General features: G+C 41.8%; 1 protein-coding gene and 1 long non-coding RNA gene across 2 annotated transcripts in view; one reads left to right on the top strand and one right to left on the bottom strand.

The window, feature by feature from the left end:
* Nucleotides 1-10342: 10342 nt before the first annotated feature.
* On the top strand, nucleotides 10343-19803 carry LOC311528121. Its single transcript, XR_014713512.1, has 3 exons — nucleotides 10343-10501; nucleotides 13429-13502; nucleotides 19540-19803. It is a non-coding gene; the product is annotated as an uncharacterized lncRNA (long non-coding RNA).
* Nucleotides 19804-20721: 918 nt separating this feature from the next.
* The window catches only part of GALNT3 (polypeptide N-acetylgalactosaminyltransferase 3), a 49158-nt gene continuing 48648 nt past the window's right edge, over nucleotides 20722-21231 (bottom strand). The window contains exon 11 of the mRNA XM_084642752.1: nucleotides 20722-21054. Coding sequence (XP_084498878.1) covers nucleotides 20932-21054 — 123 coding nt within the window. The 3' untranslated portion in view covers nucleotides 20722-20931. The remainder of the gene's footprint in view (nucleotides 21055-21231) is intronic.

A 21231-nucleotide genomic window follows, 5' to 3' on the forward strand; every position in this document is an offset into this window, starting at 1 on the left:
TATCATTGTATAGGTGTTAGTTTGAAATGATTGTCTTTTTTGTCAAATTACAGCGTCTGCTGCTTAATTTTTACCTCTGTCAAATTTAGTTGGTTTAGGGGTACAGATGTAAGCATATTGTAGATTTCAACTCTGTACCAGTTACTCTTCCGTTGAGTCACTTTTTATAAAGTCAGCTACAATATTCCAGGTAGAAAAACTACCATGCTAAAAAGATGTTCTGTGAAAAAGAAGTTGTGACTTAATGGCTCTTTTATGAAACCACTGCACACCATTTTCAAGTCAGTTGTTTTACACTAAATTGGCAAAATATTTTTATATTTTCCACATAACATGAGCTGTTTTGTTTATTTGTTCCCACATTGATTCATGAATGCCTTCATTGGGATTCCTTTGAGATAAAAGTTCTGGTTCAATAAGAATTGCATACTTCATTTGCATGGCATTCCTATCTCCTGGGAAAGTGCAGCCCACTTTGACTTGCTGTCTAAAGTAGCCATTCTAGCAATTCATCTGGCCCTTGTTTGCCGTAGAAACTTCTTTTCTTTCCCCAAAGGGTGTGCAGGCAGTTAAGACAGGTTTTCTTCGCTTTTACACAGCAAATAGTATTCTTTATTTTTAAAGAGAAACAGATTAGAAACATTTGATAAAAAGAAGTATGCAGGTTACTGATAATATTGTCTTGATAACAGAGCTCTCTTAATTTACAGAGCCCCTGCAACAAATCACTGGGCACATGTGTACACATCACGGAAACCTGGCACACACCTCACCAGCACTAAAAGCACAAACCTCTAGCTAACGGAGTAGCTGTGAGTGAGTAGCAGGTTCTTAACTTCAGTGTGGATTGGCCACTAGAGGAAGACATAATTATGCACATTTAACCAATGTATTAAGTTCAGATGAAAATAAGATTTTTACTTCATTATTTGCCCTGCTATGGCGCAATAAGAAATTATTTTCTTAGTCTCTAACTTTCCACATGAAGAACATCTTCAGTGACATTAGAAAGAAAAACACTCAGAAAAATAAGTAATTATGTAAAACAATCTCAACTAGCTTTAAAATAATGAGATGGCTATTATTATTCTTGTTTAACATTTATATTGCAATAGAGTTCAGAGAATCTGATCGAAATTGGGGCCCCTCTGTGGTAGGTGCTGTATTTACCATTTCTAGGTACTGTGTCCTGCTGTTATAGTATTAGAACTAAACATGGGCCCTGCCTGCAAGAGCTTACAATCTAAGAAGGGATGGGGACAGGGAGGTGATTAAATAATATTTTGCTATGATGTTTTCCACAACTAAAGTGGGAACAGTTATGAGGAATCAGAGGATATGGTATCTGGAGTTAAGGTAATAATGGCAGTTTTTAACTTCCTTTAATTGTACCTGATCACACTAGTTTGAAAATACCAGCACACTCCATTGGTCATTCTCTCAGGCCTAACACTTCTTTACCCAGAGTTTGCTCTCATGATTTTACCAACATGCACATACCAAAAAGACCTTGCTTGCTTCTTGCTCAGAGTAAGGCCCAAAGTCAAGGCCTTGTCTATACTGGAAAGGGCTTGCCAATATAGCTACCCCAGTAGAGGTATACCATCAAACCCCCCTATGTAGAGATGCAGTTCATACAGGCAAAATAATTATTTTGCTAGTATGGCTTAAACCAGTTCCCTGAACAAAGTAAGCTAGACCAAAAAAAGTACTTTTTTGCTGGTATAACCGTGTTGAGAGCAAGGCTTTTCTGGCATAGCTCTGTCAGTCAGGGGTAAGAAAAAAATCAACCCCCATCTATCTGGGCTGGCAAAACTTTTTAAGTGTAGACCAGGCCTTAGAAGTCATAGATGAGTCAAGCGTACTTCCACTTTGCCATCCTTTAATGTTTGAATTTGGAGGAAAAGATGCCATTGGCTTAAGGCAATGCTTTTCAACCTGTGGGCCGTGGACCCCTGGGGGTTCACAAACTCTCTCTTAAGATTTCCAAAGGGGTCCGCACATCCATTTGAAATTTTTTAGGGGTCTGCAAATGAAAAAAGGTTGAAAAGCACTGACTTAAGGAAAAGCTCTGTTTAATGGTTTGGTAAACCTTGAGATTTGTGAGTGCTTTTCAATCTCCTTCCCTTGGCCAACCTATAGTGCCCTACTGCTCAGTTAATTAAGTAATATATTTCCTGTGTTGGTTGCTAATACTTTCACTTTTGTGAACCTTATTTCTATGTGCTAAAAGGGTTATGTTGTTAAATTACAAATAGCCACGTGTGTCTTCTGTACAGATTTGGCACGTCATTTGTTGCCACATTTATTTTCATGATTGGTCTCCATTTCTTATTTGTGTTTAAAAAGCTTTACATCCATGAGATACTTGATGTCTGGTAATGGTCATTGAGAAGAAGCAGAATAGTTTTGAAAGTCATTCTGTAAACTGAGACAAGGTGGGTGAGGTATTGGTATTTATTGGACCAATTTCTGTTGGTGAAACAGACAAGCTTTTGAGCTACAGAGAGCTCTTCTGCAGGTCCTGAAGAAATGTCCTCAAGAAGAGCTCTGTACAGCTCAAAAGCTTGTCCATTTCATCAAGAAAGTTGATGAAAGTTTCATCAATAAAACATATTGCCTCCGTCACCTTGTCTCAGCAATATCCTGGGACCAGCACAACAACACTACAAACAGTCTGTAAGCTGGCAGGCAATGCTTTCTTTGGAAATGTGTTCCTAGAACTCTTTTTCCCCGAATAATGTATGTACTTGTAACCCTAAAACATTTTCTTCTGGTACAACATAAAAGAATTTGCACACTGAAGATTAGTAAAAACAGCACAGAACTGACTGCAATTTTTCCTAATGAAGTAAATCTTGCCTCTCTTGGAAGATATAACCAACTAGCTTGCATATTAAGCTTTAACTAAAGTTAAATATGAAGCTAGAAATTTTCTGGCAAAATTATGGCAATTGTAGTTGTTTCCAAGGAGCTATAACTCATGCCAAATGGAACATTCACTTAAAAAGAGAATTGGCCATGAAAAAAATGCAACAATTATCTAAAATTTTATTGTTGTTTTTCAGAAAAAAATTCTGACTGAGTGCATGCCAGACAGATGAGTAAATTTTGATTTAAAACTATTGATAAAGACGGTCATTTAAAATTGTACAGATTACTAATTCTTTGTTTAGTTTTAACAACAATAGTTCCATTTTGTACCTTTGCATTTGCTTTGGGTCAGGTTCTGATCAAATTTTGATCAGTTATCAACAAACAGCACTCACACCTGCAAAGCCTATTGCTCAAAGAAACCTGTTATTAATAGTTATATTTGGTTCAGTCCTCCCATTGATTTTTTTAAAGAGCTCTGAGTTTCTTTAAAATGTCATACATGTTGTAATAACATTATACAAAATGTCCAGTATTCATGGTTTTGTTACTCACTGGAATGCTGATAGATTGGGGGACAAATGCCCAATTTAATTTTGTGTGGCCTGCATCACCACATGTCTTGAGAAACTCATTCCCGCAACAGTAACCACTCACCTGGGAGCAGACTCTTCAATAAGCCAAACCTGGTTGTTACAGGTTACATACAAACCTCAGCAAGACAGAGAATTTATTTTGCCATGGTTTTTAATATTTAAAGTTGTGTTTGGCATTGTGGGAGGCAGCATTGCCTAGTGGAGCACTGGACTGGGATTTAGGCGACTTAGGTTCTATTCCTAGCTCTGCCAGTGGCCTGCTTTGTGACTTTGGAAAGTTACATTACCTCTTTGTGTCTCAGTTTCCCCATCTGTAAAATGGGGATGATGATACTGAGTCTTGACTCTGCTCCCTCTCCCCAATACGCTACCCAGCATACCTGAGCCAGGGAAGAGGGGGAAGTCATCTGCTGCAGGTAGGGATCACTAGCAGATTCCTGCCGCCTGGAGCAAGGGAGGAACCAGCCAGGGCAAGAATTATGTCTCTGGCTCAATTCTTTCCCCAGACTGCTCTGGGGCAGTGCAGCTGTGCACCACCCCTTACTCAGAGCTAGAAGGAAAGAGACTATCTGTCCCATTGTAGTGTTTTAAGAGGATCTGCTGAATAAAGGATTAGCCTGGTGGGTTAATGATAGTGCTCTACATTGTAGCCTGGCGACCTGGGCTTGATTATTGCTCTGTTTCATTTCCTGAATCATTCAGGGCTGAAGGCTGTGTACCATGGGGATAATAAAAAAGGCAAATCCTCAGGTCTTAGTCAGGGATGTACAGCTCCCCTGGTGGGGCCAAAGAGTAAATATAGCCTTTATTGTGCTTACAAATCATTTGATGTAAAATATTAAAAGTAATAAATGGTAGAATTAACTCAGATGATAATATATTCTATAGAATTTATTTCTAAAATATAAAGTCTGAGCAGTATTTTTTTAAAATTAATAGTAGAAAACTACTGTTATTTTCAGAAAATAAAACAGATGTAAGCAGAGAGCCCAGTTCCTTAACATGTTCCATAATGAGAAATCTCAAAATTTGCTTCTTAAAAAAAAAGTTTCCAACATTCTTTTTAAAAAAATGCACTTTGTTTAATTTTGCTGTTCTCAGTGATCACTTGACATGCTAATAATTCTCTTTTTTTCTCCAAGAAAAGGTATGCAATCCAAAGCAAGAAAGTTGTGATGTAAGAAACAAGTTTTCTTGATTAGTTAAGAAAATAGAGTATATAAAGTACAAGAGCTCTCCGGGGTCTTCAAGTATTTTTTTTTCCTAGAATCACAAGGCAACTTCCAACTTAACTTGGTATTGATGTGCCACAAGTAGCATTGTTATCTGGGGAGAAGGGTTTTAAATTCCTTTCATGAGAGCTGCCTCAGTTCCCTGTCTCCCAAGCAACCTACATTCTGGCATTTACTATAGACATCTCCGGTTCACCTGACACACGTTTTGAAGAATTTAATGTTTGGTAGCTTTGCTCTGTTTGTATCTTCCCTGAAAAAGTTTTGCTTTGAGATGAGGCTTTACATTAAGGAAGAGCTAAAATGTGGGTCTAAAATGAGGTATGTCTCTCTGAAAAGGGAAGGTTGAAAGGCATATGGAGTGTTAGTGTTCTGGAGGACCCAAGGTTGGCAGATGGTGCATCGGAGTGCACAGTAGCACAGAGGGGACACTGTTGTTTGGTCCTGGAGGCTAAAGAGCCACACCCAGGGAGCTTTACAGCTTGGCTTCTAAGATGGGAAGTCTCCAGTTTCTCAAGTAGGCCCAGAGAAAATGAAGAGGCAAATGTATTATTTATTTGTTTAATCATTTTCACTTAGGCCTCAGCAGTGACTGAGTCTGTCAAACTGTTCAGACTGAAGAATGTTCAACAGATGCTTTTGTTGAGCCTCAAGTGGTAACAAGTCCACAAGAAAATGAAAAGAACATGTTGCGTTGTGTTTAATATATGTACTTCCTTTCCCCCCCCCTTCCCCACTCCTCTGAAAAGGTTTCCACAGCAGCCCAAGGAAAGCCTAAATAGTTTTCCATACTGTCTGGAGGAATAATGGAAAATATATTGACAAACATGGCTCCAGTGCACCCAGTTAATGCATCTGCGCTGACATGGATTTTTTTGGAAGAAGGCCTTCATTATCTTGATGGCAAAGGAAAAGTTTCATAAAAAGGACAAAAATTGAGGTAAAGAGGGGCCCAGAGCAGGCACCATAAGTCTGTCTTCATTAGAAATTAAGTTGAGTTAGAACATGACATGAGTTGTGTTAACTAACGTTAAACACAACTTTGCAGCAAGTATATACAGGAAAAAGACATGTTTAACATCCTGTCAGCTGGTCATGAGCAAACATCACTGAAACCATAGGGTTAATCACAACCAGCAGATGCAGTGTGAAACAGCTTGTCCCTGCCCACCCTGACTGCAAAGTCATGTTTAAGATTGAGTTAGTTAACACAGCTCCTCAGGATCCTCTTCTAACATGACCTAATTTTCAGGTAACAACACACTGTAAGAGTATGGAAGAAATATAGGGCCTCCTGAATAGTGACTTAGGTTGGGAGCCTAAAGGAGTTAGGCATTCAACTCCCAGTAAGAGTCAATGCTAGTTGGACATCTAACTCCCTTAGGCTCCTATGATCCTTATTTTTTTCTGGATTACTGACATGGGCCTACAGTTTTGTTTTGGATTATGGGTGAAAGCCAGCCCTTTTGGTATGCTTGGGGTTTACTGTGAAACCACCCACCGACAAGTGAGTCTTAGCTATGCAGGCTAAACCTGGCGTTTCAGGCTTCTCAACAGGGTTATATTTTTGTGTGCACTGCCAGCTGCTCTTCTTAAACAAAAAAAGTCTTGCTGTTACGTGAACATGCGCCGCTGGACTTTTATTTTCAAATTGTTCCACACAAAAGTACTAGAACTATTAGGGTAATTTTATGTGTCACTATTTCAAAATATGAAGTGTTGCAGTGACTGTTCACATACCAGCAAGTCTTCTTTTGTTTTATATATATATTATCTATATAATGCCCATAACTGGGCCCTTCTTTTAATTGACTGTAGGCACTTCTATGGAAATATGTCTGAAGTGTAGTTTGTGAAAAATGTTTTAAAAGTGTTTGATGTAAAATAAGCGCTAGACATTTAACAGTGCAGAATTAGTCAAAATCTGTAGATTACAAATCTGTTCCTAACAGCCTCAGCCTGTAATAGTGTCTTAGTAAAGTTGATCTGCTTTATTTTAGTTAATCGCATTTCTGCTGTAATAGCCTTTTGAAAATAAAATTATTAATACATATGTACTGGTTAATACCTGTTAATATAGAACATGGCACTTTGTTATTTTGATATGGTTTCACTTAAAACTGATAGAGTATATAAATTTTGTAAGAAAAGTCATTCAGCATTTATTATAAAGAGATTTTTCATGTTAAAAATACCTTTGGTTGGTCAAACAAATATCAGCTATGTGAAATTTATATTGTCTACCTTGGCCACATATTTTAAAAGATTCAGCAATATATGTGCAAGAATATGAACAGTGCTTCTGAAACTCTGTGAGCTCACAATTGGTGATAGAAAGACAGTAAATTAATATGGTTAATATTATATTAAATCACAGTTTCAAAAGCACTTTGAGTTATTTGTCCTTCAAACAGATATAACCAATTTAATTGTTACATACAATGGGAATTGCAGTGTAACAGTATAATTACAGTAGTTGATTTAAAAATTCTCTATAACTCCTTACTAGCAATTTTTGAGAAAACTAGTTGTACGGCCATGTAGTTAAAATATTTTATTTTCCATTATAACTGGTCTTACATACTAAAATTATGAGGCTTTCAACAGTAAAGCACCATTTTATTTATGTTTTCAAACTGAGACGTGAATGGAAAGAGAGTTCATCTTAAAATCAAAATACATACATACATGAAAATCATTGAACATTACAAATTCATGATGAGTTACACGGTTCCTAGATTGATTTCCTTTGTTTTATAAATTGTAAAATCAAAGATGCCAAAGGGTAATATAAGCTACAATAACATTCAACAGAACTTAACCTGGACCTTATGTTGTAATAATTTATTCAAATTACCTGTATTCTTCTGTATTTATATTTTCAGTATTTATTATGAATGATATGGAAATTGATGTATTTATTGTGGCTTATTACTGCAATGTACATATTATAAAATTAGCATTTTTAAGTCTTAACATTAGGTTTCTTTTTGTTTATTAGTGACACTCGTATTCTCCTGTATTTTTATTATATATTGTACAATATATATTGTCCATTTGTTTGCAACACAGTAAAACAGGTTTCTACGTTACATCAGCTACTGACATTTTTCCACGTGCATCTTATTTCTAATACACAATTTCTAACAGTTTTCTCTCCTGCTTACTGGTGCCATAATTAGTGCTGTATCTCCTTTCCAAGCGGGAGGAGCAGCATAGGGAACCTTAGAATCTGCCCTTTTCACGCTGATTTGTACTTCCTTTCCTTGTGTTCTGAATGCATGTTTTCATGAGTTGTTTTTAAACCTTTAGGCCTTGGCTACACTTCACGTTATACCGCAATAAAGCCGCCCAGAGTGCTCTAACTCACTCCCCGTCCACGCTGGCAAGGCACCTAGAGCGCTCTCACTCCCTGGCTAGTGCGCTGCTGGTACTCCACCTCCCCCAGAGAGGTAAGGTTTGCTGTGTATTGGGTGAGACGCTAGTCAGTGTGAAGGAGGAGCTACATGACAGCGCTCTGATTGCCCTCCAGTAACGTCCCATAATCCCATTAACTGAAGTGGCCTCTCTTGTCTTACTTGTGAACTCCGGCAGGAATGTGGAAGTGGCCCTTTCAAAGCTCCGTGCTGGCTGCTTATCAGCTCCAGGAAAAAAACAAACAGCTAATGTTTGCTTTGAGTGAGTGTGAGAGAGGGGGGCGGGGTCTGTACTTACAAGACAGCGTGCTGACACTCTCTCAGCACCCCGAAACCCCACTCTGTCTCCCCCCACATACACTCTCCACCCCTCCACGTCCCCATTTGAAAAGCATGTTGCAGCCACTTGAATGCTGGGATAGCTGCCCGTAATGCACCGCTCCCAGTGCTGCTGCCAGTGCTGCAAATGTGGCCAGGCCAGAGCACTTTCAGCTGTCAGTGTGGACACTGCAGCACTCTCCCTCCTGCGCTTTACGAAGGCTGGTTTAACCCAAAGCACTCTACATCTGTAAGTGTAGCCAAGCCCTGAGTGTAAGCAACCTTCAGATGTAAAGAAAGGGGCAGGAATGCCATATTTGGTATATCTGTTTGCATCTTAGTGAACAGTAGCACATACTCTTTAATTAAAATGGGCAGAAGGAGAAATTGCATGATTCAGCTGTACTTATTATCCTGGTAACTTTGTCATGCCAGTTTTCTTTGGGCTGAGGAAGAAAGATTTTTCAAATGCTGCTCAAAATAATTTTGCAATACTCCCTCTGTTGGCCATATTGCAGTAATTTTATACACCAAACAAATTTAAAGTAGATGAAGGTAGGTAAATGGCAGTGTTATCTTTCAGCCTATTGCCTAATTATTCTGAAAACTACCAACTAACTAACATAGCCCCTCTAGGGAATTTATATTTTTATCATAGTGTTTTCTCTGATTATTCTATTACTATGTTTAGAAGATTTAAACTAATTTGAGTTTTATATTTTTAAATAAGTCAGCTATGGATCTGAATTTATAATATTTAAAATTATTGTTAATTGTTAAGATCGGCTGTTGTTCTCTAGTAAAATCTGCTATGAAGGCCTTTTCATAAAACATCATTTTATCTTTGGAGGAGTTATGCAAAAGAAAATAGAGATGAACATCTGTTACCGGTCTGTGGTTTGCTTTTCCATGAACTATGATTAATTGCACTCCAGGGCTTGCCACTATAGTCAAGACATACTGACAGAAAAAAGGATAAACAACCTTTAAAACTAGTACTGTCAATAAAGAAGGCAGCACTCCAGTTTCACAAGTAAGCTAGATTTAAGCTTGTAAAATAGGATTTGTATTCATTGTAAACATATCGTCTACACTTACACTAATGTAAATCAGAAGTAATTCTATTCAAGTCAATGGGTCAGATCCTCAGCTACTGTAAATTGTCATAGTTCCATGGAAATTAATAAAGCAAGACCAATTTACATTAACTAAAGATCTGGTCCGATGTGATTTTGCTAATGTCAAACTGGTGTAAGTGGGAGGAGAATCAGCCCACATATTTTTGTAACAGTTCGAGCCTCTGTTGACTTGGAGTAAGAGTGAGCCTTCTATAACTTAAATCAAGCGTGCTGCAAAGCCTGTTGTTTTCCTAGATGTTTGGAAAGGTGGGTGGGTTAACAGAGAATGGTGAGAGAGAAAATTACTGTGGATGTTAGTTTTGTTGGCAAACGTTAGTGGCTCATATAGCAGTCTGATCTAGTATACTTCCATCTGAATACATTGTGTACTTGGTAGTTTTAATCCCTTTTGGAGAGCAACAAACCCAAGTTAAAGTGCTTTAAATTAAATCAAAGGAAATAAAGAGCCCAACGAACCTGTTCGACAAACTACGGCCTCCGGGCCACGTCCGGCCCGCAGGACCCTTCCCTCTGGCCCCCGAGCTCCTGCCAGGGAGCGGGGTCAGGACAGGCTCGCAAAGGAGCCAGCCCAACTCCCCAGCAGCGTGGGGAGCGGGGCGGAGGCGAGCCCCTGACCCCTCCCCTTCTGCTCCCCTCCCTCGCAGTCACAGTTCCCCCAGCGCCTGGGCAGCAGCTCTGGCGGGGTGGCCCAGCTATAGCGCGGCCAGACGTGGTGCGTCCCGGGGAGTTCCCGGAGCAGGGGGAGGTTGCAGGGGGGTGGCCAAGGGGCCTGGTCCCTGCTGGCGGGGAAAGGGGCAGAGCAAGCATCCACGTCCAGTATGCTCGGTCCCTGCTCCCAGCAGCCGAGCCCAGACAGGGAGAGCAGCCAAACGAGCAGGGGAAACGCACAGGGAAAGGACGGAGCCCCCCTTTCCTCCACCCCACAGGTAACGTGGGGCGGGGAAAGCAAGGAGGATTGGATAGGGGCGGGCGTCCCGGGGGGGGGGGGTGGTCAGGGGGCAGAGAGCAGGGGTGTTGGGAGAGGATGCAGGAGTCCCGCGGGACAGTCAGGGATGGGGAGTTCCGGGGGGGCTGGCATGGGGGCGGGGGCCAGGCCACGCCTCGCTGTTTGGGGAGGCATAGCCTCCCCCACCCTTCCTTACCCGGCCCGCCCTACAATTTCGGTACCGGATGTGGCCAAAAAGTTTGCCCACCCCTGCTCTATTTAAATGAATCCCTATACTTAGCAACAGTATCCTGTTATGGAAAAGAAAAGAAAAGTAGCTAACGAATGGTACATAATGACCTTTTATTTTGTGCTCACACATTTGTTTTATGATATACTTAAGCATAAAAATCTATGACCAGGAGGGAGCACTGGTATAAGGATTTACAATAGGCGCACAGCCAGGTATTTTCAAAAGATGGTGTAGTTATTTTAAAAATTGCCTACTGAAAAAGCTAGGCAAAAAGGATTTCCAAAAATATTTGACCCGACATAACAAGTATTGAGAGGCCAGGAGTAAACTTAATACATCCTAGTGTAACCTTGCCCATAATCAAATTGCTTATTTGTTCTAGGTATATTTATTTCCTGCACTATAGCATGTGTGTGTATATTTATTTATACATTTAAATAATTTATACATTTATTTTATACATTTATATATGTATAAAAATAATATATGCATGCTAGAGAGGAGTATATCATTTCTGTACTTTATTACCTCATTAAGTAATTCAAAGCTCTATTTAGAAACCAGTATTTCCTGGTTTCTGGGACACTAAGCATGCAGTCAGACTGAGGAACGCTGGTTCATTTTTGTTCATTGGTTTGTTTTATATGGTAGTATGATGTGGATAATGGCAGAGCAACATTAGAGGAAGAAGTCCTTTCCTGCTGTAGGCTACATTGCAAGTCATCATGCAACAGGATTTGTAATTCTCTCTTGAGTTTGGATATTGGTGAACCTATCTAACTGTGCACTCAGGTTTTAGGATTAATTACATGGCTTCCTGTGCTGGAAGAGATTATCACGTTGCCACAGAAGATTTGAGGTTGTTATGCAGAACAAGGGGATTAAAAGGGCTACAGCAGTGGTTCTCAATAGTCCACAATCCTATGTTACGACACTGAAGTTTCACCTCTCCCTTAGTTTTAGCACCTCCCTCCCACCTGGCCAAAAGGAGAGGGTACTCCTGGTTGCCCTGGCCCTACTGGTGACTGCCTCACCAGCCATGGTGAGAACCTGCAGGCACACATAATTGCATAATAGCTTTCTAAATGGGAGTGTGACCAGGCAGAAGAACCATAGTACACTTAGTAACTCCTCCTAGTGCTGGCATATTACAATTAATGTTTTAAATAAAATATAATTGACTGTACTGAAACTAAGATTTAGCTATACTGTAGATCTCTGTTAATTTCACTAACCTGATAAAGTAATAGAAATGATTTAATATCATAATGTTCTAAGGATTTAATATTATAAACTGGCTGAATACCAAGGTAATTTGTGAGGACAGAGTCAGGGCTGAGGACCGTTAGTAGCAACTCTATCAATAGTAAAGGACAAATGCTTATATTAATGTCTGTTCAGGCCAGTGACAGAATGGACTGTCAGCAAAAGTAGCGTTATGCCTCTGCTGAGCAGTCATAGGTCAGCGTTAGAACCTGGTGAAGGCGACGCTGCTGCTGCTTTTCTTTCTCCTTGCCCTTGTGCAGGAGTGATGGTTTGGGGTGAGGGTGTGTCACAAGCAGGGTGTCTACAGTGCCCTGGGAGGCAGGGAGGTGATGGATGGATGTGAGAGATGGGTTTCAGAGGGAGGCTTTATGTGCCTAACTTAAACAATTAGCCACCATGGCCATTTACAAAACCCCCAACTCTGGAGGTGCCGAAACCCCCTCAGTGGCTGTTTTCATTGTTAAAGTTTTGAGGTGCCTAAATTGCAATAGGCAGCTCCTCAGCTACCAACAGTGCCCTGCAGCTTGGTGCCTAATTCATGTCTAAGCTCCAGTAGCATCCCCCTGTCCATCGTACAATTATGCATCCTTCCTCCGAACCCCGCCTACTGGAAGGGAGGTGAATGTGAGTCTCGCATCACTCATGAGCGTGCCCTGACCACACTTGTAGGCTGGAGCAGGGTGTTCAAGCTCTTGTGTTGAAACTTTCCTACTATGTATAAATAATTAGCTGTGTGATGAAGAAGCAAAGGACACTAAAAACCTGATGCCCACTGGTTAGTGCACTTACATATGCTGTAGAAGAACCAGGGTCCTGCAGGCCAGCTAAGCCATGTCACTCAGAAAGTGTTAGGTAACTAGCTCTACTTTGGTTTCATGCAGGCCCGCCTTCTTGTGAAGTCAGTCTTTTGTCCTTCAAGAAAAATGGAGATAGCTAAGTCCCATGGCTCACAGCTTTTAGTACCATCCTTTACTTAAGTTATAGAAGACATGGTGTGAGTGCTCCAGCCATCTGAAGTGGTGTAAGACCTTGACCATGAGTGGCCCTGGTCCCAGGAGAATGCCCTAACCACATGGCTATGGGATAGCCCTGATGCAGGAGCAGCTGCGGGGCAGGGCCTCCATTCCACCTGGTAAAGCTGTCACACCATGTATAAGTAATTAAATATGCCTGGGACTAGCTACAAAGTACTGAGCCTGCTGTACCCCAGTTGCTGCAGGGGAGTGGGAGGTTCACCTAAGACAAGGGCGGGCAAACTTTTTGACCTGAGCAGGGCTGGCCTTACCATGAGGCGAACTGAGGCGGCTGCCTCAGGTGCCAGACTGTGTGGGAGGGGGGGGGCGCCACTAGGACCCAGAGTGTAGAAAAATGTGTCTGCTGCTGGTGCATATGTATTCTCTCTGCTCTAGATGCACAGAGATGGTGGAGTGCTGTGCTGGAGGAAGGAGGGCACAAGAGACATAACAGGCGGGCAGGAGAAAAGGTGAGAGGGAATAACAGAAAGCAGCAGGAGCTGCAGGGAAAGAGGGGAGCCTCTTATGTATCTCTCTAGCACCCCCAGGAACCTGGACTGATTTAACACCAGCTTCTCAGGGAGCTTCCTGTTTCCGGCTGCTTCCCTGAACCCACTTGTGAAGAACAGGCAGTCAACTGAAGTAGTAGGAGCCAGTTAGGTCCTTAAGACGCTGATATCTTCCCTCACTCAGGCCCTGCTACCAGCCTGCTTATTTGTCCCCTTAATTGAGTGTTGAGAGCCACTATAGCTGACACAGAACAGCAGTCATGAGTGAAAGAAGAAAACGCCCCTCTGGGGCAGCATTCAGAAAAAGAAAGAAAGCAAAGGGAGCTTTTCTATCTAAGCAGGAAGGGGCTCTCCTGAGATACACAGACACAAGCATTCACGGTGAGCCTTCCGGCCCCAGTGAGAATATACAGGTGACCTGGCAGCTACTGCAGCATCCATAACTCCATCTCAAATGGATGTAACCATGCACATTCCTGAAGAAAAGTGTAGATCAGAGAAGAGTGTGGTGGAGGCACCAGAAACAGCTGCTGCTGAGTTTAGTTCCTTAAGTCGAGATGATCCAGGACTGTGGACCCACTTGAGCACTAGCCTGAGGGACTTCCTTGTACTGCATGGGCCACAGCAAGTGAAAAACTTCATGTTCCACAAAGACAATGAAAATAAAAGCTTCCATCCAACACATTACTGGTGTGAAATCCCCAATAGTGACAAAGTGGAGAGGCCATGGCTTATGTGCTCAAAAACCCAGAATGCTCCATACTGCTTTTGTTGCAAACTCTTCCAGTCTAATGTTCCAGCCACACTGGGTTCTACAGGAACAAAGGACTGGAAAAATCTGTCTAGAAATCTGGCATGCCATGAGAAGGCAGCAAATCACCAGAGAGCATTCCATAGGTGGAAAGAGCTTGAGATGAGACGAAGGTTAAAGGCCACCACAGAGGATCAGCATCAAGAGAAGATTGCATCAGAGTCTCTTTACTGGCAAAATGTTCTGAAAAGGCTCATTGCCATTGTGAGAATGCTTGCTACCCAAAACCTAGCGCTGTGTGGCATTTCAGATCAGCTGTATGTGCCAAACAATGGAAACTTCCTTAAAATTGTGGAGCTGATGGCTGAGTTTGATGCTGTACTCCAGGAGCATCTAAGAAGAGTCACCACCCAAGAAATGTACACACACCACTACCTTGGAAAAACAATTCAAAATGAGATCATACAGTTACTGGCAACAAAAGTCAAACAGAAGATTGTGGCAGATCTGAAGTCAGCAAGATATTGCTCTGTTATTCTGGGCTGCACACCTGACATCAGCCATATGGAACAAATGACTTTAATGGTGCATTTTGTAACAATAGAACCTAGTGAAAATGTCCCTGCAATGGTGACTGTCAGAGAGCATTTTTTAGAATTTATTGACCTTGATGATACTACAGGAGCTGGTATGACAAATGCGCTTCTTAAAAAGCTGGAAGATACGGGAATTGCGATAACTGACATGAGAGGTCAGGGCTATGATAATGGTGCCAACATGAGAGGAAAGAACAGAGGAGTGCAGACACTGATCCGAGAGTTAAACCCTTGAGTTTTTTTTGTCCCATGCAGTTCTCATTCATTGAACGTGGTGGTCAGTGATGCAGCATCAGCTTCTAGTTAGGCTGCTAAATTTTTTAATGTAATTCAAAGCATCAATTATTTTTCTCTGCATCAACTCATTGATGGCAAATTTTGACACAACAGCTGGGAACATCCTCTCTGACACTGAAACCATTGAGTGCCACACAATGGGAAAGTCGAGTGGAGGCGATAAAACCTCTCAAACACCAAACTGGGAAGATAGATGTTGCCATTATGGAGGATAATACTATGATAGGAACTGTTCATTGGAGAACAGTGGCAGAGGGAAATGGAATAATCAGAAACATACATAACTTCAAATTTCTATGTGGCTTAGTGTTGTGGCATGACATACTGTTTGAAATAAATGTTGTAAGCAAGAGACTCCAAGGTGTTGACCTTGATATATCTAGAGCAATGGAATAACTGGACACAGGAAAGTCATACCTACAGTCTTACCGGTCAGATGAGGGATTTCAAAACATTCTGAAGAGTGCACAGAAATTGGCAGAGGAACTTCACACTGAAACTATTTCCCACCCATTCAAGAATACAAGAGTCACCGAAGAAGACATTTTGATTATGAGGCACAGGATAATCCCATAAGAGACCCCAAACAACAATTCAAAGTTGAATTCTTTAACCAGGTGCTAGATTGTGCAATACAGTCAGTTGAAGAACGTTTCATGCAGCTCAAGGAACACAGCAGTATATTTGGGATGTTGTATGATATTCCAAAACTCCTCACTATAGCTGAAGAAGACCTACACTAGCAATGCAGGGCACTAGAGACAGTGTTGACATATGATGACATGGGCGATATTGATGCGAGTGATTTAGGTGATAAACTAAAAGCCCTTTCAAGATACATTTCAGCAGGATCAACTCCAAAGGCTGTTCTGGAATATATGTACACAGATATGATGACCACCCTCTTTCCAAATGCTTTTGTTGCTCTGCGCGTACTTCTAACACTTCCTGTAACAGTTGCCAGTGGAGAACGCAACTTCTCCAAGCTGAAGTTAATAAAAACACATCTACGCTCCACAATGACACAGGAGAGGCTGGTCGGCCTTACAGCCATCTCAACAGAGCATGAGCTGGCCCAGACTATGGACCTTCATTAAGAAGCAGTTCAAATCTTTGCAACCAAGAAGGCACGGAAAGCACCACTTTGATTATTCAAACAGATAAAATGCCCGTGTTTACTATGCAGACAAGAGAAGTTACATTTGCTGTTCAGGCATTTGAAAGTTAAGTGTTACTTAAAATTTTTGAACAAGGCATTTTAAGTTGTTAGTTCTCCTTTAGTGGGGTAGGTAGCAGAGCAGTAACATGAGAGGAGTAGAACAGGAAGAAGGCAGAACTGAGACCTTTCAAAGTTTTGGCCCCAGCGAGGGGGTAGGGGGGTGTCATTTGAGCTCCTCGCCTCAGGTGCCAAAATGTTGTGGGCCAGCCCTGGGCCTCAGGGCCTCATCGGGTTTCCAAAATTGTATGGAGGGCCGGTTAGGGGGCCTGGCCCTCCACCCCATCCAACCCCCCCTTGCTTCTCACCCCCGTTCCCCCCCCCGGGACTCCTGCCCCATCCAACCCCCCCATTCCCTGTCCCCTGAGGCCCCCCCAAACCCCCACCCCTGACTGTTCCCCATCACCCCATCCAACTCCTCCTCTAACTGCCCCCAGCCAACCGCCCCTGACTGTCCCCCACTGCCCCATCCAGCCCCCCCTCTCTTTCGTGACTGCCCCCCCAGACTCCTGCCCCCATTCAACCCGTCCACTATCCTGATCACCATCCCGAACTCCCCTGCACTCTGCCCCTCCTTACCACACTGCCTGGAGCACCGGTGGCTGGTGGCTCTACAGCTGTCCCATCCAATCACCAGGAGAAGGCAGCCATGCCGCCCGGCGGCACAGTGAACTGAGGGGCGGGGTCAGCCTCCCGGGCCAGGACCTATGGGGCCAGGCAGGAGGGTCCCACACGCTGTAGTTTGCCCACCTCTGACCTAAAGAGACCTAGCATCCAGGTCACGGCAGAATATGTCAACTCTAAGCCTGTAGGTGCTTGTACACAGCTGTGAGCCCTCTCCTTAGGAGTCAGGCCCCTTAGCCAGTCATTTTTTCCTCCAAGACAAACAAAAGCAGATGCCCACTTCCCTCTGACCCCCAGTGTTTACAACTTTTAGGTTTGCTGTGCAGGCATTCCCCCAGAACATGGGGTAGCCACATTCAAAGTCCTTTCAAAGGTGAAGTGTGGTGTGGTGTGGGGTTGGTCACGCCATAGGAGATGGTCCTATCCCCCCACCTCGGGGAGACTGATTGTAGTTGAAGCCGATCCACCATTTATAAATAGGTAACTATGCATATGAGGATAAGTTGCTCAGCTTTTCTTCATCATCTTGGTGCTAGTGCACCGGGCTGGCTTGTGCAAGATCTTTGTGCCGCTTTCCTCGAAGAAAACTAAACTGTGCCTGCAAAGGGCATTAGGTGACTGCAGTATGTTGCTGTCATCCATCTCCCAGCCTTCAGTTTCTTAGACCTTTCTGGGTTTTTTGAGAAGACCAGAGGAGGATGCAGCAGATCCCTTTAAACATTGGGTTAGAGAAGTCACACAGGATCTGAGAAACCTGCAGGCAATTGGCCTGTTCTTAGGGTTGCTTAGGGATTTGAACTTGAGTTTCCCACCACTCATCAGTATGCTCCATACACTGGGCAAGAGCAGTCTAGAATGCAACTTTGTAGCATTATGTATAAATAATGAACTAGGCCTTGGGCTAGAAGAGGGATTGACAACCTTTGGCACGCAGCCACTCAGAGAAATCTGCTGACAGGCTGGGATGAGTTGTTTACCTACAGCGTTCGCAGGTTCGGCCGATCGCAGCTCTCACTGGCTGCAGTTCACCATTCCAGGCCAGTGGGAACTGTGAGCGGCTGAACCTGTGGTTGCTGCATCTCGACCATCTCGATCTGCTAGTGGATGTTGCTGAGGGGTCGTGTGCCAAAGATTGCTGATCCCTGAGCTACACAAAGACAAAGAATGATGCTCTAGCACCGCGGGGGAGGGCTGGTTTGGATCTTAGAAGACAATTTTCCAGGTTCCTTCTGGGACCAACAGCACATCCCCCTCAGAAAGGGGGCCGTGCCTATCTGACCTGGTGGGAGGTGCTCCTCGATACTTGGCATTCATAGGGGAGAGATCTTTTTCCAAGAAAAGGAGAGGCCATCAGTCTCTAGTACATTTACCCAAGCTCTTTTAGGGATCCACCCATCCTACACTGATGTGTAGCAAGACATTTACCGAGAGTTAGGCCACCCATATTTTGCATACCCCCATTTTGCATGGTTGGGGTTGCAGTGGGCTTGCCTGGGGAGGGGTGGGTAAGAGCAGGTGAGGATGTAAATACCACCTTATTTTGTGGTAGAAAAATAAAAATGTCAAATTGACTGCAATCATACTATGATTGTAGTTTCAGAGTCAGGGCAGTGCTAGTGGAGCAGAAGAGTAATGTTTGGCTTAAATGTTGAGTAAGAACAGGAGGTGAAAGCTGTACTAGAAATGGTAAGTGCTAGAAGAAAAAGATACTTAACTAATAAGAGGAAGAAACAATGGTGTTTTTAAATGCCTGACATGGCTTAGTATGAAATTAATTTTTAACTTCTAACAGCTACAGTGAGGTTTTGATATTAACCATTTCATAAAACAAAAAAGGTCATGCTTCCCCTGTTCAATGGTGCTTTGTGTTTTTGTTTTCAATACAATGTAGCATTCACTGAAGGGCTAGAAATAATATTTTTATCCACAAAATAGGCACAGTACTTGCAAAAGCAGTGCAAGCCCTCCACCGCTGTATCTTAATCCTGACACACAGGGACGTCTGCTTTAGAAAGTACTATAATTTTTAGTATCAGAGGGATCTGTAAAACGACAAAGAGTCCTGTGGCATCTTATAGACTCAGACGTATTGGAGCATAAGCTTTCGTGGGTGAATTTCCACGACATGAATCCGACGAAGTGGGTATTTCCAGAGGCAGGTATAAATATGCAAGCAAGAATCAGGCTAGGGATAATGAGGTTAGTTCAATCAGGGAGGATAAAGGCCCTCTTGCAGCAGTTGAGGTGTGAATACCAAGGGAGGGGAAACTGCTTTTGTAGTTGGCTAGCCAGTCACAGTCTTTGTTTAATCCTCAGCTGATGCTGTCAAATTTGCAAATGAACTGAAGCTCAGCAGTCTCTCTTTGAAGTCTGGTCCTGAAGTTTTTTTTGCTGCAGGATGGCTTCCTTTAAATCTGCTATTGTGTGTCCAGGGAGATTGAAGTGTTCTCCTACAGGTTTTTGTATATTGCCAATCCTAATATCTGATTTGCGTCCATTTATCCTTTTATGTAGGGACTGTCCAGTTTGGCTGATGTACATAGCAGAGGGGCATTGCTGGCACATGATGACGTATATTACAGAGGCACCGCATACTGGCTTGGCTTACTTTCACCTCTGGAAAGGGGCAGTACAAGTAGTTGCAAGGGGAAATTTGGAGGCAAATGCTGATTTAAAGGTGTTTATGTAATCAATTACCCAAGGGAGAACACTGGAAAAAAAATGCTGTACTTCTAAAATACTCACATATGGAAGAATATAAATAAAACAGCAACTGTGCATCTAGAGTATCATCAAACTATATTTGCAAATTTATTTTCTATTAAAAGGCAATATTTCATTATAAAATTCTGTAATGCAGTTGGACTCTCCTTCTGAATGATTAATAACAGAAATCAGACACTCAAGGGAAAAACATAAAAGGAATTGCATATACGCATTAGAAACCCGTACAGTAGACACTACATGAATCACTAAGACAGGCAGACAAAACAGTAACATTTATTGACAGAATAAAAGAACAGTAATGAACAGAGCGCTAGCAACAAATAATAGGTTTATGTTCTGCAATTTATGAGAACTATGACAAATACAAAAAAAATCTGCAGTTTAGGAAATCTCTGGCAAAAACAGTAACGTGTATTGGATTCAAATAAAAAAAGCATACAAGATTAATACCAGGACAATACATATTTTCCATTTAAAGAATACATGAATTACATACTTCAATAAAAATTCTAAAGGATTTTTTTTCTTGCATTCAGCAATGATTGATGTGCTAGAAATTGAGTGGGTTAAGATTTCCCATTGGCTTCATCTCGGGAGTCCAAATATTGTTTTAAGTGTGTAAAATTGGAGAGAGAAGTGCTAAGAATGTTTTTAAATTTTTCCTTTCTCATTTACTTTTCTTTAAGTGAAACTGTCAGCAGAAAAGTCAAACAACTGAGTGCTAAAACAATATTACCACTTATAAAGGCACAATAGTTTCCAGACACTGTACGAAGATCCGTCTCCTGACCTTCATTGACCAGTTTTTCTGCAGTCATTACAAAATGAGAATATATAAAACCCTACACTTTATCCCAAAATAGAGGAGATTACAGTATCTGTAAAATCAGTGGTTAATATAAAAAGCTAAGCTTATTGTGGAAATTACATTTCCAACATATTGTAAACATTTTTGTTACCTGTGGAGACCTCAAAATATTCTTTGGTATTTTTTACACGGATGCTTAAGGGATCTTTGCAACTGTGCAATTTTATACTTTTTAAATAAGAAAATTGCTCTTGGAATATTTTACATTAGCTAACTTTGCATCATTTTAAAAAATGAAGTGTGCATATATCCTTTTAACAAAGCGGATGTATCTTTTTAACCAAATATTTCCTAGTTATAAGTAGCTGTACTTAATTGTTTTGGCCAAAAACCCATTTTTGGAATAGATCTGATGGATTACAGGATACCAAAATTGGATGTTCTCCATTTCCCGTAAGGCACATATTTAATGCTGCATTATGTAACAGTTGATCCTAGAGAGGAGAAGGGAGGGAAACAAAACAACACACAGAGTAAGTTTAAATGTTTGTTTGTAATTTTTTGTGAATTTACTGCTAGTTTTTTAGGGTGGGGCCCAACAGGTAGACTCAGAGACTGAAACCCTATTTATTCAAACAGGTAAATCAGCATGCAATGGCACAACAAACTGC

The sequence above is a fragment of the Lepidochelys olivacea genome, assembly GCF_965140295.1.
Source record: "Lepidochelys olivacea isolate rLepOli2 genome assembly, chromosome: 11".
Lineage (NCBI taxonomy): Eukaryota > Metazoa > Chordata > Testudines > Cheloniidae > Lepidochelys > Lepidochelys olivacea.